General features: G+C 48.6%; 1 protein-coding gene across 4 annotated transcripts in view; it reads right to left on the reverse strand.

Moving 5' to 3' along the window:
* Nucleotides 1-7,195: 7,195 nt before the first annotated feature.
* CLCF1 (cardiotrophin like cytokine factor 1) overlaps nucleotides 7,196-14,689 on the reverse strand; it is a 51,155-nt gene continuing 43,661 nt past the window's right edge. For 2 of the 4 annotated variants that reach the window (XM_083728469.1, XM_083728467.1), the window contains exons 2-3: nucleotides 14,366-14,535; nucleotides 7,196-9,269 (exon numbers count right to left, since the gene is read on the reverse strand). In XM_083728469.1, coding sequence (XP_083584595.1) covers nucleotides 8,787-9,269; nucleotides 14,366-14,535 — 653 coding nt within the window. In that variant the 3' untranslated portion in view covers nucleotides 7,196-8,786. Of the gene's footprint in view, nucleotides 9,270-14,365; nucleotides 14,561-14,689 lie in introns of all 4 variants that reach the window. The other 2 variants (XR_014561592.1, XM_083728468.1) reach the window with 2 other exon arrangements.

Genomic DNA, 14,689 nt, shown 5'->3' on the forward strand with positions numbered 1-14,689 from the left:
CGGGCCATGAAAAATATTAAAAACTAGAAGCTAGCTGTTTAATTTGTCTTCATCAACCAATATGAGGAGGGAAACTGTAAAGCTCAGATTACAGCTATACCTTAGGGTTTTCAAAATAAATCTAGGGCAAGGGCTGCTAACATGGGTAAGGACACTGGTTATTTTGCTTGTCATATCCGCTTTGAAAATAAATATCAATGTCTAGGTCCTATACTCAAGGCAGATGCTGTTGGTTTTCAGCTCCTATCAACCCCAGTCAGCATAGCCAATGGTCAAGGGTAATGGGATTTAGGGTCCAGGAATATCTGAAGGGTGACAGGTTAGCCATTACTGCTCTAATTTTTTTTTTAAGGGGCATTAGTAGTCAGCTTTCCCATGATGCAACTAGTACCCATCTTTATATCACCATCACAATAATCACCTTAATATCCAGCTCATTCTAATGCATCAGTGAGGCGAATGTGTAATCTGAACATTAATTTTCCAGCTCCGACATGGGCAGGTACAGTTAGCTATAAAACTAAGATCTTGCCAAAGTCTCATGAGAGCTCACAGCGTTTATGAGATCTTGCTAGAATGTGCCGCTATGCAACTCAAGTGAGGAGGTGAGGGGGGTGGCATGTTCGCATTTCGCCTCAGGCAGTGAAACAGAATGTGCTGCCCCTGAAAACAAGGAGCTCTGATCCCCCAGAGGCAAAACCAACTGCTTCTAGATTTGTCCCCATCCTTCTCCATGCTGAATACAACAATGGCAATGCTGAAACTAAGGTGCCACCACCTCTAGACAGGTTGCAAGAAGGGAGGCAGGCAGCTGGGAACTAGTTGGGGGCAGGCTGAGGCTGGAGGTGTGGCGCTCCATTTGCCCCAATAGACCAGGCTTCGCAGGATGGAAGAGGAACTAAATACTGCTTGAAGATTTCCTACTTCTGCCTTGATAGGATGGTACACTTCAGCCCTATTCATGGTGCAGCTCAGCACACAATTGATCTCAGCCTATGTCCATATCTCCCCCACTCCCTGAGGTCACATCTAGATAGATGACACAATAGGAAATGTACAATTGGACATCCCATGGGTTTTTTGAAAGGCCATTGCTGCTACACGGCTGCCAGGTTCTGCAGCAGTGGAGGAAAGTGGGCTCCCCTCCACCCTAACACACACACAGAGTGGGCTTTGAACCCATGCCTTGAGATTAAGAGTCTAATGCTCTACCATCCATCCAATGCAATTTTCCCAGTTGAAGTCCTCCTAAAGTTGCTACTTGCCCTGCCACTCTGTCTAGTCGCGCCTTTACTCACAGGGGCAAAACAACGCTGGGTTGACTCCAAAGAGTCTTTGATCAAACATAGGTTCCTGAATAATGCCCTCCCCAGAGCCCAATAAGTTTCCCACAAAGCACTGAAAATGGAGGATAAGGGGGCTGCCACTACAGCCATATAAAAATGCCTGTGGTTAGTACAGCCGCTGTGGAGACTGCCATTGACCAGGCCTTCAGTCAGCATTACAGCCTGCCTGGCTGTTGGACCAGTCCAGGGCAGACGACTGTGGGCAAGGGGTGGCTGTGGTTAGCTCAAGGTTGTTTCCTGGCCTCCTTCATGGAGGCTTTGTCCCCTGCTGGGAATCAAGACTGAGTCAGTTTCTTTCCAGGGCAAGAAACTCCAGGAGACAAAGGCAAAGCAGGAGATTCTGACCCCAGATGCTGCCCTAGACTCACCCCTGGAATTAGGAATCCACTAGGGCATGAATCATCAGGCTGCCCCCCTACCCCACAAGGAGCAAGCGGGGTCTGGGAGAAAGGAGACCTGAACAAGTAGGACGGGGATCAATGCAGCCTCTCTAGCCCTCTCTCCCCCTTCACCCTCAGCCTTTCTCCAGCCTTCCTTTTATCCTTACGCTATGCAATGACTAATGTATTTTACTAGGCTCAGCTCCAGTTATGGGCTTCATTTTATGGAGCCATGGTGGAGGCCTGACCTGCTTTTATGAACCAAAATCCACATCCTTAGCTCTTGACTCAGAAAAAGAAGAATGCAATCCATTGGTTTCAGGGAAGAATGGCAAAGACCATTCTCAACACCCACTGATGTCCCTGAGGTTCTCTTGGCCTATTTGCTATGGCCCAGGGCTTAAATCCTTTTAGTAGATGCAATTTTTGCCCAGCAGGGAGGCGTCATTTTCATTTGTACATATTAATTAGGTGTAGCATCTCCTTTAAATGCTCTCTATTAACAGGTTGCCCCGTGCACCCCAAAAACATTTTGACATCTGAGGCAAACCGCAAAATGGCACCCCCACCCCCACTGGAGAAGAAGGGGTGAGTCAAGATCTAAATCAGGAACAGGGGGGAATAAAGATCTACATTGGGGTCTGCTGCTCTTATGGATCCTGCCACCCAAGCGGTTGCCTCATCGTGTCTTATCCAGCCCAGTTTGCCCTTCATTTTAGAGCACATATTCCAGCTGTAACAATACGTCTTATAGAGCACCAACTGTCTTGCTTTGATACTGGATCGAACAAACTTGCTCACTGACAGTGGTAGCATTCAGGAACCAGATTTGAATATTACAGGTTGGTTCCCATCAAAGTAGGGTTCGGCTGTTTTATTAGTGTATCCCAGTACCTTGACTCAACGCCAAGCACTATTTGTCAAGAAACTACAGGATCAGTATGGGTTGTGGCTAATGTCGCGTGAAAGTGGCTACAAAAATTACCAAGGGGGAGTGTTATGTACTTGAGCTGAATCCTAGATCAATAGGATCCAGAATGCAGCAGTCTGATTGGTCTGCAGGAGCCACCCAATCCAGCTCCAGGTGGAAGTGAATGAGCGACCTGATTGGCCTGCAGGAGCAGTCCGGAATTAGCCAATCATGTGAGGCCCATTGTGGAAATAATGTATATACATCTAGACCTTTTGGGGAAAGTTTCATTCATTGCTACTATGAGCTGAATAAAGAGCATGAAATTCACACTCGACCGAGTACAGTATATTTCAGGGAGGGCACTGTGTGAGGAGTTAAGCAATAATGTAAACAGATCCTCAATCTTCCCTTAGGTTTCTCCCTCTGCTACATTGCACCTTGCTTGCTATAACAGTCCTGATCAAAGCAGCTAGAAACAAAGTAGACCATGAGGCCTCCCACCTCAAAAGGGTGCCTGAGTGGCCAGTAGGAAGGGGCATCTGAAGAAACCTCTTGGAAGTGAATGAGTTGGGGTGGTTAACTTTTAAGGATGGGATTCTTAGTGGGAGCAGAGCCCTGTAGGTACAGAATGAGAAACTAGAGTAGGTGTTTGGGGAGGGGAAGAGGAAGAGAGGGATTGTAGATCTGGATAACTTTCTATCTACCCCGACCCAAGGTGTAGAAGAGGTGTCTATTGCGTCTGACTATGTATGGGGTGTTAGGGGAAGGGTAGTATCATGCTCCTTCTGGAGTAGTTTGTCCACCTTTGGTCCTCACTCTGCACTCCCAGGAGCCGTCAGCATTAGAGCTAAACAAGAAAACCATCCAAGGGGAAATGAATTATTAATTCAATAAGAAGGCAGCTGCCACAAAAAAAGTTCCTGCACCATGAAGCAGGTGATAAGGAAGACTTGTGCATAACTACCCCAGGGAGGAAATCTGGAAGGAGGACTGGAGCAGGTTTGTTGTCATGCAGCAGCCTTAAAGAGGGAGATGCAGTGAAAATCATCTGGAGAGTTGCACAAGAGGAGCAGAGGTGCTATAGCCCAGCTCCTTTGACTGTCACAAGCAATGCATGTGATGGATGGAGAGAGTGGGGGGTAGACAGGGGACGAGCCAGAAGGTTGGGCTCTGTTCTCTCCCTGTTGAATGCTGCAGTGATCTCACCACAGCTGGAAAGGGGCCAAGCAGCCAACCTGGATGCTGAGACCCTCAAGTTATCTATCTCCGGGGGCTATGGCTGGCTTCTCACAGTCTGTATTGTGCGGCACATTTTAAGAGGTGAGGCGTGGGAGGCCCTGCTAGTGACAGCAGGCGGGGGGGGGGGGTTGGGAGCAAGGATCTTTCTGCCGTATTCCTGGCTCAGAGATGGGAGTAAGATCTACGGCGGCTGAGTAGGAGAGCAAGAAGGATGGAGCTGGAATCTGGAATCTGCAGTCCACCCTGGTTGTTGGTTCTTCTGAGGTTTTTTGTCAGCTGCTGAGGCTGTCTCTTTCTCTGTTTATGGACTCCAGCAGCGTTTTATCGCCTTCATAGTGTGGCTCAGGAATAAGCTACCTTCCAACTGGTTGACATTCTCCCTGTTCTCTTGGTACTTCGGGGAAGAACAGTTTACCAAAAAGCAGCTGCTGGGTGTTAGAAGTGCCCTCTGCACAGTTACCTTAGGACCACCACCACCCCAAGTTACAGAGAAAGGAAATGGGCATATATATATGCATGCCATATATATGTGACATAACCTTGAAACCCACTGCTACTCTTTCTCTTGAAATGGGCTGAGAGCAGAAGCTGCTTTCACCTTTGGTCCCTGTGTAGAGTTAGGTAGCTAGGCTGCATTCAAGAGAAGTTTATGGTGAATCAGGCAAAGGGAGCCATCATCTCCTGCTGTTCCTCTTTGTCGTCATCCCAGTTCCTTCTGCAATGCATATTCTTCTCCATCACACTCTGACCAGGAAGCCATGGTGGGCTGTTGTTGGTTTTTGCTCTTACTGTCTCTTGTGGAGGCCCCAGGTTCAGAATTAATTGTGTACTGCCTTGGATTATCTTTGGTGTCTTTCACTTATCCCTTTTTGAACATTCAATCTTATTTGTTTTCTGGGAGGTTTGGTTTGGTGATAGCTGCATACACACCACACATTTAGAGCAAATAGGTTTCTCCCAAGAATCCTGGGAACTGTCATTTACCCAGCACAGAGCTATAATTCCCAGCACCCTTATCAATCTACAATTCCCAGGATTCTTGGGTGGAGATGTCATGTCCCATCTTCATGTGCCTCTCCATGAGAGGTCCAGAGAGTGGCAACACCTTTTCTGCACCAGTTCTCTGTTTGTGGAATGCTCTCCCCAGGGAGTTTCAGCTGGCTCCATTATTATTATTACTATTATTATTATTATTATTATTATTATTATTATTATTATTTAAATCTGTTTACCAACCTTCATCACAAGATATCTCAGGGCAGTTCAAAGAATAATATACAAGATAAAAAAACAAGTAAATAATTTAAATAAAAATAACATTATTTTGTTCCCACAGACACATTTAAAAGGCTGTGGAATATTAAACAGCTACCTCTGGTTGAAGAGGAATATTTTCACCTGGCGCCTAAAATATATATAATGAAAGTGCCAGGCGAACCTCTCTGGGGAAACCATTCTATAAATGGGGAGCCACTACAGAAAAGGTCCATTCTCGTGCTGCCACCCTCACGTGGAGGAGGCACACAAAGAAGGGCCTCAGATGATGAATGCAGAGTCTGAGACAGTTTATACACCTCTAGGGGCCAGGTGAAAATGTTCCTCTTCAACCAGGCCTTTGGCTAATTGACATCTGATGCCCTTACAAATGAGTTGTGGGAAGGGGAGATTATTTGGTTTTTGTTCCTATTTCCATGATATATGTTGTGTGTTTTTTTATGTTGTAATTTTATGTTATGAACCGTCCTAAGATCTACAGATTAAGGGAAGTATACAAATTTAATTAATTAATTAACAATGTGCTTTCAATGTATAGCATGTACGCAGGCAAAGTTATGTCAAAGCAACTGTTCTCCAATACTTTCCAGTGCATTTTCCTGTAGTTTTCCTTATCACAAAAAGTCTGATTGTTGGAGGAAGCCAGCTTGCTGCCACAACTTCTCAATAAACCGTAATTGCACCGTCTGAGTTTGCTGGCACGTCATTGAATCCTACCCAAAAACAGAGGTGGACATTAGGGCTCGCTCTTGCCTCGTTTGCTCAGCTGGACATGGCCAAGATTGATTCTACAAGGATAGATGGCCAACACCTCTTATGCACAGAGACAGGATATCCTGGTTGTACTGCAATGGATGGAAAGCTACTACTGTGGTTGAAATTAGGAGGTGAACTTTCCCCCATCGCTGTGGTTCTGGAATCAGCAACGTGATGCCCATGGGACCCCAGAGGGCTGTTGTAGCACCTGCTAGGCCACCTGCTCTGCTCCCCACCCCCCAAGATTAACACACATCCAAAACAGAATTAAAATTGTGTCCCTGTGTTGCTGCTCCAGCTGCTTGTGGCTCCTTGCTAGGTTTTTGTTGCACCTGTTCATTTCTGTTCTGCTTTAGAGGGCAGGTGGTCTTTGGATTGGTTGGAGGAAGAAAGATAAGGACCTGTGATGGGGGCGGTGGTAGCTGAAGTGTGTCTGTGTGTCTATCTCCTGAGGAAGGAAAGGTAGCAAGGGGAGGGGGGACAGAAAAGAGGTGGGGATGTTGGGGGTGAAAAAAGAAGCCATGGGAAGGCAATAAAGGGGTAAGCCAGAGCGATGGATGAAGGGTGGGTGGAGCCTCAGGGGAGTAAAAAGACAGCAGATGGGGCCTGGGATGTAGGCAAAAGGAGGAATGTGTGTGTTGGGATGGATTTGGTGAATGCTTATAAATGAGTGGATGGTGTGCGGAATGTGTGTACAGGGGGAAGGGATTCACAAAAAGAGAGTTTTGTCATTAGTCACTATCTCATGGCAGCCATTTTGGGGTGTGGAGCCCACAGGTTTTTTAAAAAGAACACCACCACAATGTACCCACAAATCCAGGCTACAGCTTCCACTGTCTTTGTGCTGGAGCCCATGTTCTCCTTTTCATTTATTTTAGGACATAAAATGGGAAGGGAAGGAGATGGATAGGTTCTGGGGCCAATGCAATAATCCTGTAAGTTGAGCTTCTCCCATCTACATCATCGCTTTTGGGGGCAAAGTGAGTAACCCAGGATTTGTTTGGCTTAAAGGAGATGGCACACTGTTTGTTTCATGACCCTGGCCTTCTTGTTGCAGGGGTGGGGACCTGTGGCTCTCTGGAGGTTGTTGGACTCCAGCTCCCATTAGTCCCCAGATCACAAGCCCAATGAATGATGGGAATTGTAGTCCTACAACTGGGGGGCACTGGGTACAAAACCCAGTTGAATGAAGGTATTTGAATGCACACACAAAGTTTGTTTACTGCGTATAAAAGAAGATCTGCCCAGAGAATGCTCTGCAGAGAAACAAATAAGGCCAGCATAGCTCCTGGAGAAAGCCTTTTATTTGTTAATACAAGAATAGAAATTCTGCAATAAATACAATCTAATAAATAACATCTGAAAATAAATAAATATTAATACAGACAAACTGAGAATAACACAACCTGACAGTGGGGAGGGGGGCAGAAGGAGAGGGGAGGGGAGAGAGAGAGAGACACCTATGGACTGGGCCACCTATGGGAAACTCCTCCCCTTGTCCTTTGCTGGTGACAGTAAACCGCACAGCCTCACTAGGCCCGCCTGCCACAGTGGGGAGGGAGAGGTACAGGCAGGCGGAGACCACTGCTGGGGCTGGCTAAGAAGATGTCCCTGCCGTGGGCAACTCTGCTGCAGCTTTTGGCTTTGATGAATGATAGGGGAGCCTCTTGAGTTGACCACTGCAAAAGAGAGAGAAAAAGGCTGAAAGCTCGCCAGTGCCTGCATTAAACCATATCCCTTATGTTTCATGCCTCATTGCAACGCCTATTCAGAGTCCCATTTTGCCCTTGCAGGGTGAGGTTGCCTCTAGAGCAGGGGTAGGGAACTGCCAGCCTGCAATCTTCCAGCCCCACCCGCTGCCTAGCTGATCAGGAATCAAGGGAGTAGGCCTGGGACACTGCTCTCTTTCTTGTTGCTCATCTGTTCCTCAGTCAGGAGGAGACTGCAGGGAGGCGAGGTTGTGCGTGTTTGCAGCGCAATGTGCATGCATGTGTCTGAGAAAGAGTGTGGGGCAGCCCCCTTTGCAGCCCACCACTCATCTGCCACCCAATCTCCTGAGCAGCTGGTGGATAGAGATAAGACTGCAGAGAGGGAAGTTCTCTGCATGCATGTCTGTGGACATGTGTGTGTTGGGGGGTGAAAGACGGCATAAGGTATCTCCACCTGCTGCAAGCTCTGGCTCTGTCTGCTTTGCTTTTGGCGTCTGGAAGAATTAACCAGGTGGGGAGGTGACACCCCCCCCCCCAGCTTCAGGAAGGTTCCCCATCCCTGCTGCAGAGTTCATGGCCCGAAAGGAAGGCCAGAGCTGGGCATCATCTTGAGCCAGTGGGTTTGATCAGAGGCATGTTTGTGGGAAGTAAACCCCTTCGTAAGCACCTAATTGGCACAATCCTCTATGAGAAAAAGAGAGAGAGAGAGAGCACAAGCAGGAACCCAGGCTCTGGGGGAGCTCCATTTAAGGAGAGCAGAGTGCCAGAGGTGGAGGCTGCCAGATGTTTGCTGCCCTGCAGCCAGGGCTTTATTGCTCATCACTGGGGTGGGAGGGAGCAGGGCTTTTCCTCTGATCCTGGAAAATTAATGGCCCCCTCTGGGAAGAACAAGAGAAAGGCAGGCCACTAAGAAGGCGGAGGAAGGAAGGGAAGGAAGAAACAGATAGGTGTGGGTTTGCTCACCTAGAGGCACGGCTTCATAATAGAGAGCAGTGCAGCACCATGAAGGTGTGGCAGCAGGAGTCAGGTTGGAGGTGGGTTGGAGGTGGAGAGGGGCAGGCAGGCTGTGGGTTCGGGGGGGGGGGCCTCTGGAAAGCCCTTGGCCTTGAGGGGCAGGTATGACGTCAGTGGACAAGGTGAAGGCAGAGAGGCTGGTGAAGGGCAGGGCTCAGAAGCCCCTGCTCTCGAGGTGCAGCATAACAGCAGAAGGGGGCACCCTCTTGCGCAGCCTGTTGAAGTCCTTGGCCGAGCGCCACAGCCAGGTCTGCAGCTCCTTGAGCAGCCAAAAGTCGTCCATCTTGCGCAGGAACTGGCTGCGGAGCGGAGGCGTACCATCCGTCGGTGTGGGCGGAAGCTGGTAGCCCAGGGAAGCCATGATGCCGGCGATGGAGCCCAGCAGCCCTTGCAGGCTGGCGCGGAAGTGTGCGAGGCTGTGGCGCAGGGTGGGCATGGCGACTGGGGATTTCCCATCCATGGTGCTCAGGTAGCACAGCAGGTGGCTGTAGGCCTGGTAGTTGGCTGCCAGCCGGGCATTGTCATTCAGGCTGTGCCATTCCTGAAAGTCCACGGTGGCGCTGGGCACAGCCTCTGCCCCGATTAGCCGGGGAGGATCAAAGTCTGGCTCATTGAAAGGTGGCCCCAGGTAGCTGAGCTGAGGGTGGAAAGACAAGCGGGTGGTTAGACATGCTTATTATACGGGAGTAGCGCAGTTGCACATACCATTCCACTCATCCTTTCCACAAGCTCTTCCTCCTGCTCCCACTCAGTGAGGCGGTGAGGTATGGCAGTATGAGAGCGAGCAATTTTAATTCCTTAGCGATATGCACAACAACAGCAGGCATGAGCGCACACTGACATCCTTTATTAGTCTGAACAGCTGCATTGTGTATGTGTGCCCTGTGCATGCAAATATTATGGGATCCACTGACATGCTGATTATCTCCTTTTTACCCGGTGACATATTGCGACTGCAGCACAGTCAGATAGGCACTTAGTGAGAGATCCCTGCTTTGCCCTGAATATTCTGGTAGACACACGCAAACACACACACACATTTATTCACACCCGCTTGCCCTGCTAAGCTGCGTTCCTGGGATTCCCCGCCCCACCCCCCTCTGCCAGCATTGGTGCCCTGAGGGGCAGCAGGATTGCCCAGGCAGCGGGGTGAGCGGGTGGGGTGAAGCACAGAGCGGAAGGGAGGTGTGTCAAAGCCCGCGGCTGTGTGAACAATCTGACAAGCTCAGGAGACAAATTAATTTCCTCTGTGTCGCCCGGGGGCAAGTAGGGACGGGTTCTCCCCAAACAACACGCCAGCAGAAACCAACTCACAGAGCAGGCTGGGACGTGGCCAACGCCATGAGACCAGCGGGGGGGGGGGGGGAGGAAAGCTGAAGCGTGACTTCTCTAATACTTAAAGGGCCTGGACTTTAAGATCAAAGAAAGGAAGTGGGTTTTTTTCTTTTCTTTTAGACAGCCAGTGTGGTGTAGTGATGAGAGCACTGGGCTGGGACCTGGGAGACCAAGGTTCAAATCCTGACTCAGCCAAGAAGCTCCTTGGGTGACCTTGGGGCCAGTCACTCACTCTCAGCTGAACATACCACACAGGGTTGTTGGGAGGATGAAACAGGGAAGTGGTGAACTATGCATGCCGCCTTGTGCTCCTGTGAGGAAAGGCAGAATTTAAATGCAAGAAGTAAATAAGAATAAGCAAAGAAGATGGCGTGAGGCAGCCAGATGGGAAGCTAATTGGGAGACGTGTTACTGAAGAATCTAAAGAGGGTTTGTGTGGGCCTTCAGCACACAGGCTTGCCTTTCCCATTTTGCCTTTTCTTGTGGGGCTTAATACAGACAGTGGCCTTCAGGCAAGCCAAGGACCTTGGGCCAGCATGTGCACCGCCTGTAGCCATGCTGTTGTCCTTAAGTGCTCAAAAGGAATGAATTCTATCCTCACACCAGTGAATCTCAAAAAGATTTCAAAATGATATTTTGGGTTCTTTTAATTTGGGTGCATCTTTTTGTTTATTTGTTTGTTTTGCTTCTGAGCCTTCATTCATTTGTTTATTACGTTCTTATCCTGCTTTTCAGACAATGATGGTCTCTGAAAGCAGCTCACATCAATAATAGAGAGAGAGAGAGAGGAGAGAGAGAGAGAGAGAGAGAGAGAGAGAGAGAGAGAGAAAGAGAGAGAGAGAGAGAAAGAGAGAGAGAGAGAGAAAGAGAGAGAGAGAGAGAGAGAGAAGTCCCGCCAATAGTAAAAACACAAATTTTAAAAGACAAAGACTTCAAAGTGCAGGTTGCAGTCAAGCTTTTCTTACAAACAAGTTGTTTCTATGGGCAAAGGAAGGAACGGTCTCTTGAAGGAGAGTGCATTGGCTCTCAGGCTTCCCTGAGCATCAGTACAGAATTGCTAAAAGTGAGCCACAAGGTAAGCTTTGCTGAAAGTGTTGGGTGGGAGCAAGGAGAAGGGAATACAATGCAACTGAAATTTGGGCAGCAACAGCAGCAGTGCTCAAAAGGATTCTGCCTGAATGCTCTCTTCTGGACACTAGAGTTTTGCTCTGTATTAAATTTTAAGATGGGTAGGTACCAAAATTATGTTTCAAGGTTATTAAAAAAATATGCCAGGAAACACTAAGGCCAGGTTCCTGTAGAAATTATGGGGTGGGGGATTGTTTGCTTTCACCATTTATTCTGTTTCATCTACTCTTGAGAAGGATCAAAAAGTGACTATGGGAATCTCTTAGTTTTCTGAGATATATTTGCACAGAGCTGCTGAAATTCACACCACCCTTGTTGTAAGGTCTGGCCTAGACAGTGGTTGTCCATGGTCCCAGCTAGAGATGCCACTGGACTTAGTGCTGGGAGCACAGAAAGGAAAGGCAGGCACTTCCCCCCCTTGCATGTGCTCATGCCCACCACAGCAGATGATGGCCAAATCCTGCAATCCTCCCTATTGACCCAGCAAACAAGCAGGCAAGGACCACTGCAGGTTGAAAACACCTTGGGCCTTCCTACTTTGGAGATTTGATGCACTTGAACGGCACATCCAATCCCCCAAATAAGACCCATGCAGCTGTGACCCCAGTGTTCCTCAGCTGTCAAGATGTTTTATTTCATTTCCCCCCAGCTGTTTGAATAGCCTCCTCTGTCCACAGCTTACATCGCCACATATGGGAGCAGCTTTGCTTCAGTAGAAATCCCTTGGCAGAAATTTCACAACATCCCTCAAGAAGCAGCCAACAAGACAGCACAATTGACTGGTTTCCTTTTCCTATACTGATACAGAAGCCCCGGGGCTATGCGGCAGTGCGCATGCAGGCACATGGGTGTGCATTTCCTGTCCTGCTGAGTCAGATTGCCAATCATTTTGCACCAGTGAATGCCAACCTACTTACGGGAACACTGAAGGTAAGGAGGCAACCATCAGGACGTACAGAGAATATGGGAATCATAATGAAATGCAATGGTTGCATATGCTATTATATTAGGCCTACGCAGTGCTAAATTTTAAGCTGGAGCTCTGATAGTGGAGAAGGCCTGATTTCTGCTGGAAATAGCATAACCTCCAATGGTAGCCGATGAAGTCCTCCCTAGCCTTAATCTCCTTAAGCCATGAGAAGATTCCTTTTATTACTGCCCCAGTTCCTCTCCCGGCATCTCTACAGAATAGCCTCTCCCTGTTAACTTCTGGCTCCCTCCAAAGATAGGCAACTTCTTAACAGTAACTTCTTATTTCAACAAAAGGGCTCAACAATTCCAACCCCTGTCTTGCTCCAAAAAATGTTTGCAAGGAGATTTGTGTTCTTTACACATTCTGGATCTTTGAGCACATGAGCCCGGTGAAAAGAAAAGTATGGGCCTTTCAAGCCTGCATGAAGGGACACATTTTTTGTCCGTCAAATGGAAATGGGATGGGTTCCTAAAAACCATAACCTCAAGAGGTAGGACTGCTCTATCCAAAGGAACCACAAATGTTCCAAAGCATCACAAATCTGCAGTGATATCTCATGAAGGGTTAGATTATTGCCTCTATAGGAATTCACCCTTACTGTCCTAATAGGAAGGTAAAGACAGATGAAACATTGACCTGATCCAAACCATGACTTAGCACATACGTGTGAGCATGCTGGCTCTTGGAGAGGAGATTGTGGCTCCTTTGCTCTTCCTCTGGTCCTGCTGCCGCCAGCTAAGTCATGGTTTGGCTTAGCAAGTTGTCCAAAGCCAGGCTTATGGTTTATCTTCCTCCAGATGAACCATGAGCTTTAACATGCTAATTGTGCATTTAGGCCCCCACCTAGTGGCCTGGGCATAGCAAGGATTTTTTTGGTGGGGGGAGATCATGGGTAAAAAAACAAAAACACCCCAAAAAGAGGGCATTATGGTGGGCAGGCTTTTGTTAGAGGGGCAGGCTTCTGCTTGATGGGCGGAACTTTAGTTAATTACCAGTACGTATTTTTAATGCTTTTCAATACAGTGGCTCATTATGGGAATTATGTGTTATAACTGGGGGCCCCTGTTAGAGAATGTTGTTCCAGTTGATGTTGTGGCACACAGGAAGGCAACAAATAAGATGGACATAAGGTAAAGGTAAAGGGACCCCTGACCATTAGGTCCAGTTGTGACCGACTCTGGGGTTGTGGAGCTCATCTCACTTTATTGGCCGAGGGAGCCAGTGTACAGCTTCCAGGTTATGTGGCCAGCATGACTAAGCCGCAGCTACTTGCACTTTGACGTGCTTTCGGACTGCTAGGTTGGCAGGAGCTGGGACCGAGCATCGGGAGCTCACCCTGTCGCAGGGATTTGAACTGCCAACCTTCTGATCGGCAAGCCCTAGGCTCTGTGGTTTAGACCACAGCGTGGGTCCACTTCTTATTTTACCTATGGGGATCCAGGCTTCTCAATTTTGTGTTTAAAAAAGGAAGCTTCTTGAACCCAGATATGCTGGAAAATATGAGCCTCTACACTTTCCCATACCCGAACCAAATCAATACCTTGGTTTCACTCTTGTGACTGCTCTTGATGAATGCTCAGTGCCAGGGAACGCAGCCAAGGGGTAGGGCTTGGAATGCCAGGTAGGCCAGGGAGCAGGGATGCCATGCAGATAGATGAGGGTCTGCCCCCAGTCTCTGCTCTCCACGCAGCCGGGCGTTTCCCTGGCGAGTTCTGACAGACAAGGCCTCACCTCACCCCAGCAAGAGATGCACAACAGATTGTAAACAGGGAGACTCCACCGGTGCCTGAAGGCAGGGAGGGGGAAGCATGTCAGATATTCTGCCAAGTGAGGGCCATGGCTGGGGAAAGAGCCGTATTTTAGCTATTCACCATGCAGAAGGAAATTTCGGGGTGGGGGTGGTGTGTTTTGCAGATGGTGTTGTTAAGAGGGTGTTGCAGGCAGTTTAAAGTCTTAGAATGTCTGCCTGCATGAATCCCTTCCCCACATACTGAGCGGAGGCAGATGCTGTCGCCTGTTGATACACTCCTCTTTGCACTGAGCTTTTGGGATTAAAGTTATGCATGTGCCTGCAATCCACTGGATTCTCAACTTGGTAGAGAGAGAAACGCAGCCTGACCTCACCTAGCGACAGAGACATCAGAGATGAAAGAGACAGTGAAGCACAGTTTACAGAGAGGGAATAGAGTCTGGGCAGGAAGAGGAAGAAGAAAGGGCACGCAAGGGAAGGGAGAGCTGTTTCCTACTAAGTTGCTCAACTCAGTAGTCCCCAACCCTCTCCAAGCTTCTACACTCACATAAGTAGCCGCAAGCGAGTGCAGCTGGTGTTCCAGGTAGCGAGTAAGGTCGTACGTCTGCTGGATGGACTGTCTGGTGGTAGTCACTTGGTCCGTGCTGTTCAGTGCAGGCACCACAGGCAGGTTCCAGAGCGTGGCACACAGGAAGGCAAGGATCCCCCACGAATCTCCTGCAGGGAGCACACTTGTAAGGAGCTGTGGGCGAAGGGAGCACTGTGACAGGGGGAGCAAAGCCTGCATCGCCCATTCCCACCTCACACCACCATTCCCAGGAGAAGACACAGGGACAAAGTGCTCAACGCAGCCTGCTTCTATAGCCCAGTT

Source organism: Podarcis gaigeae (genome assembly GCF_964106915.1).
Source record: "Podarcis gaigeae genome assembly, chromosome: 1".
Taxonomy (NCBI): domain Eukaryota; kingdom Metazoa; phylum Chordata; class Lepidosauria; order Squamata; family Lacertidae; genus Podarcis; species Podarcis gaigeae.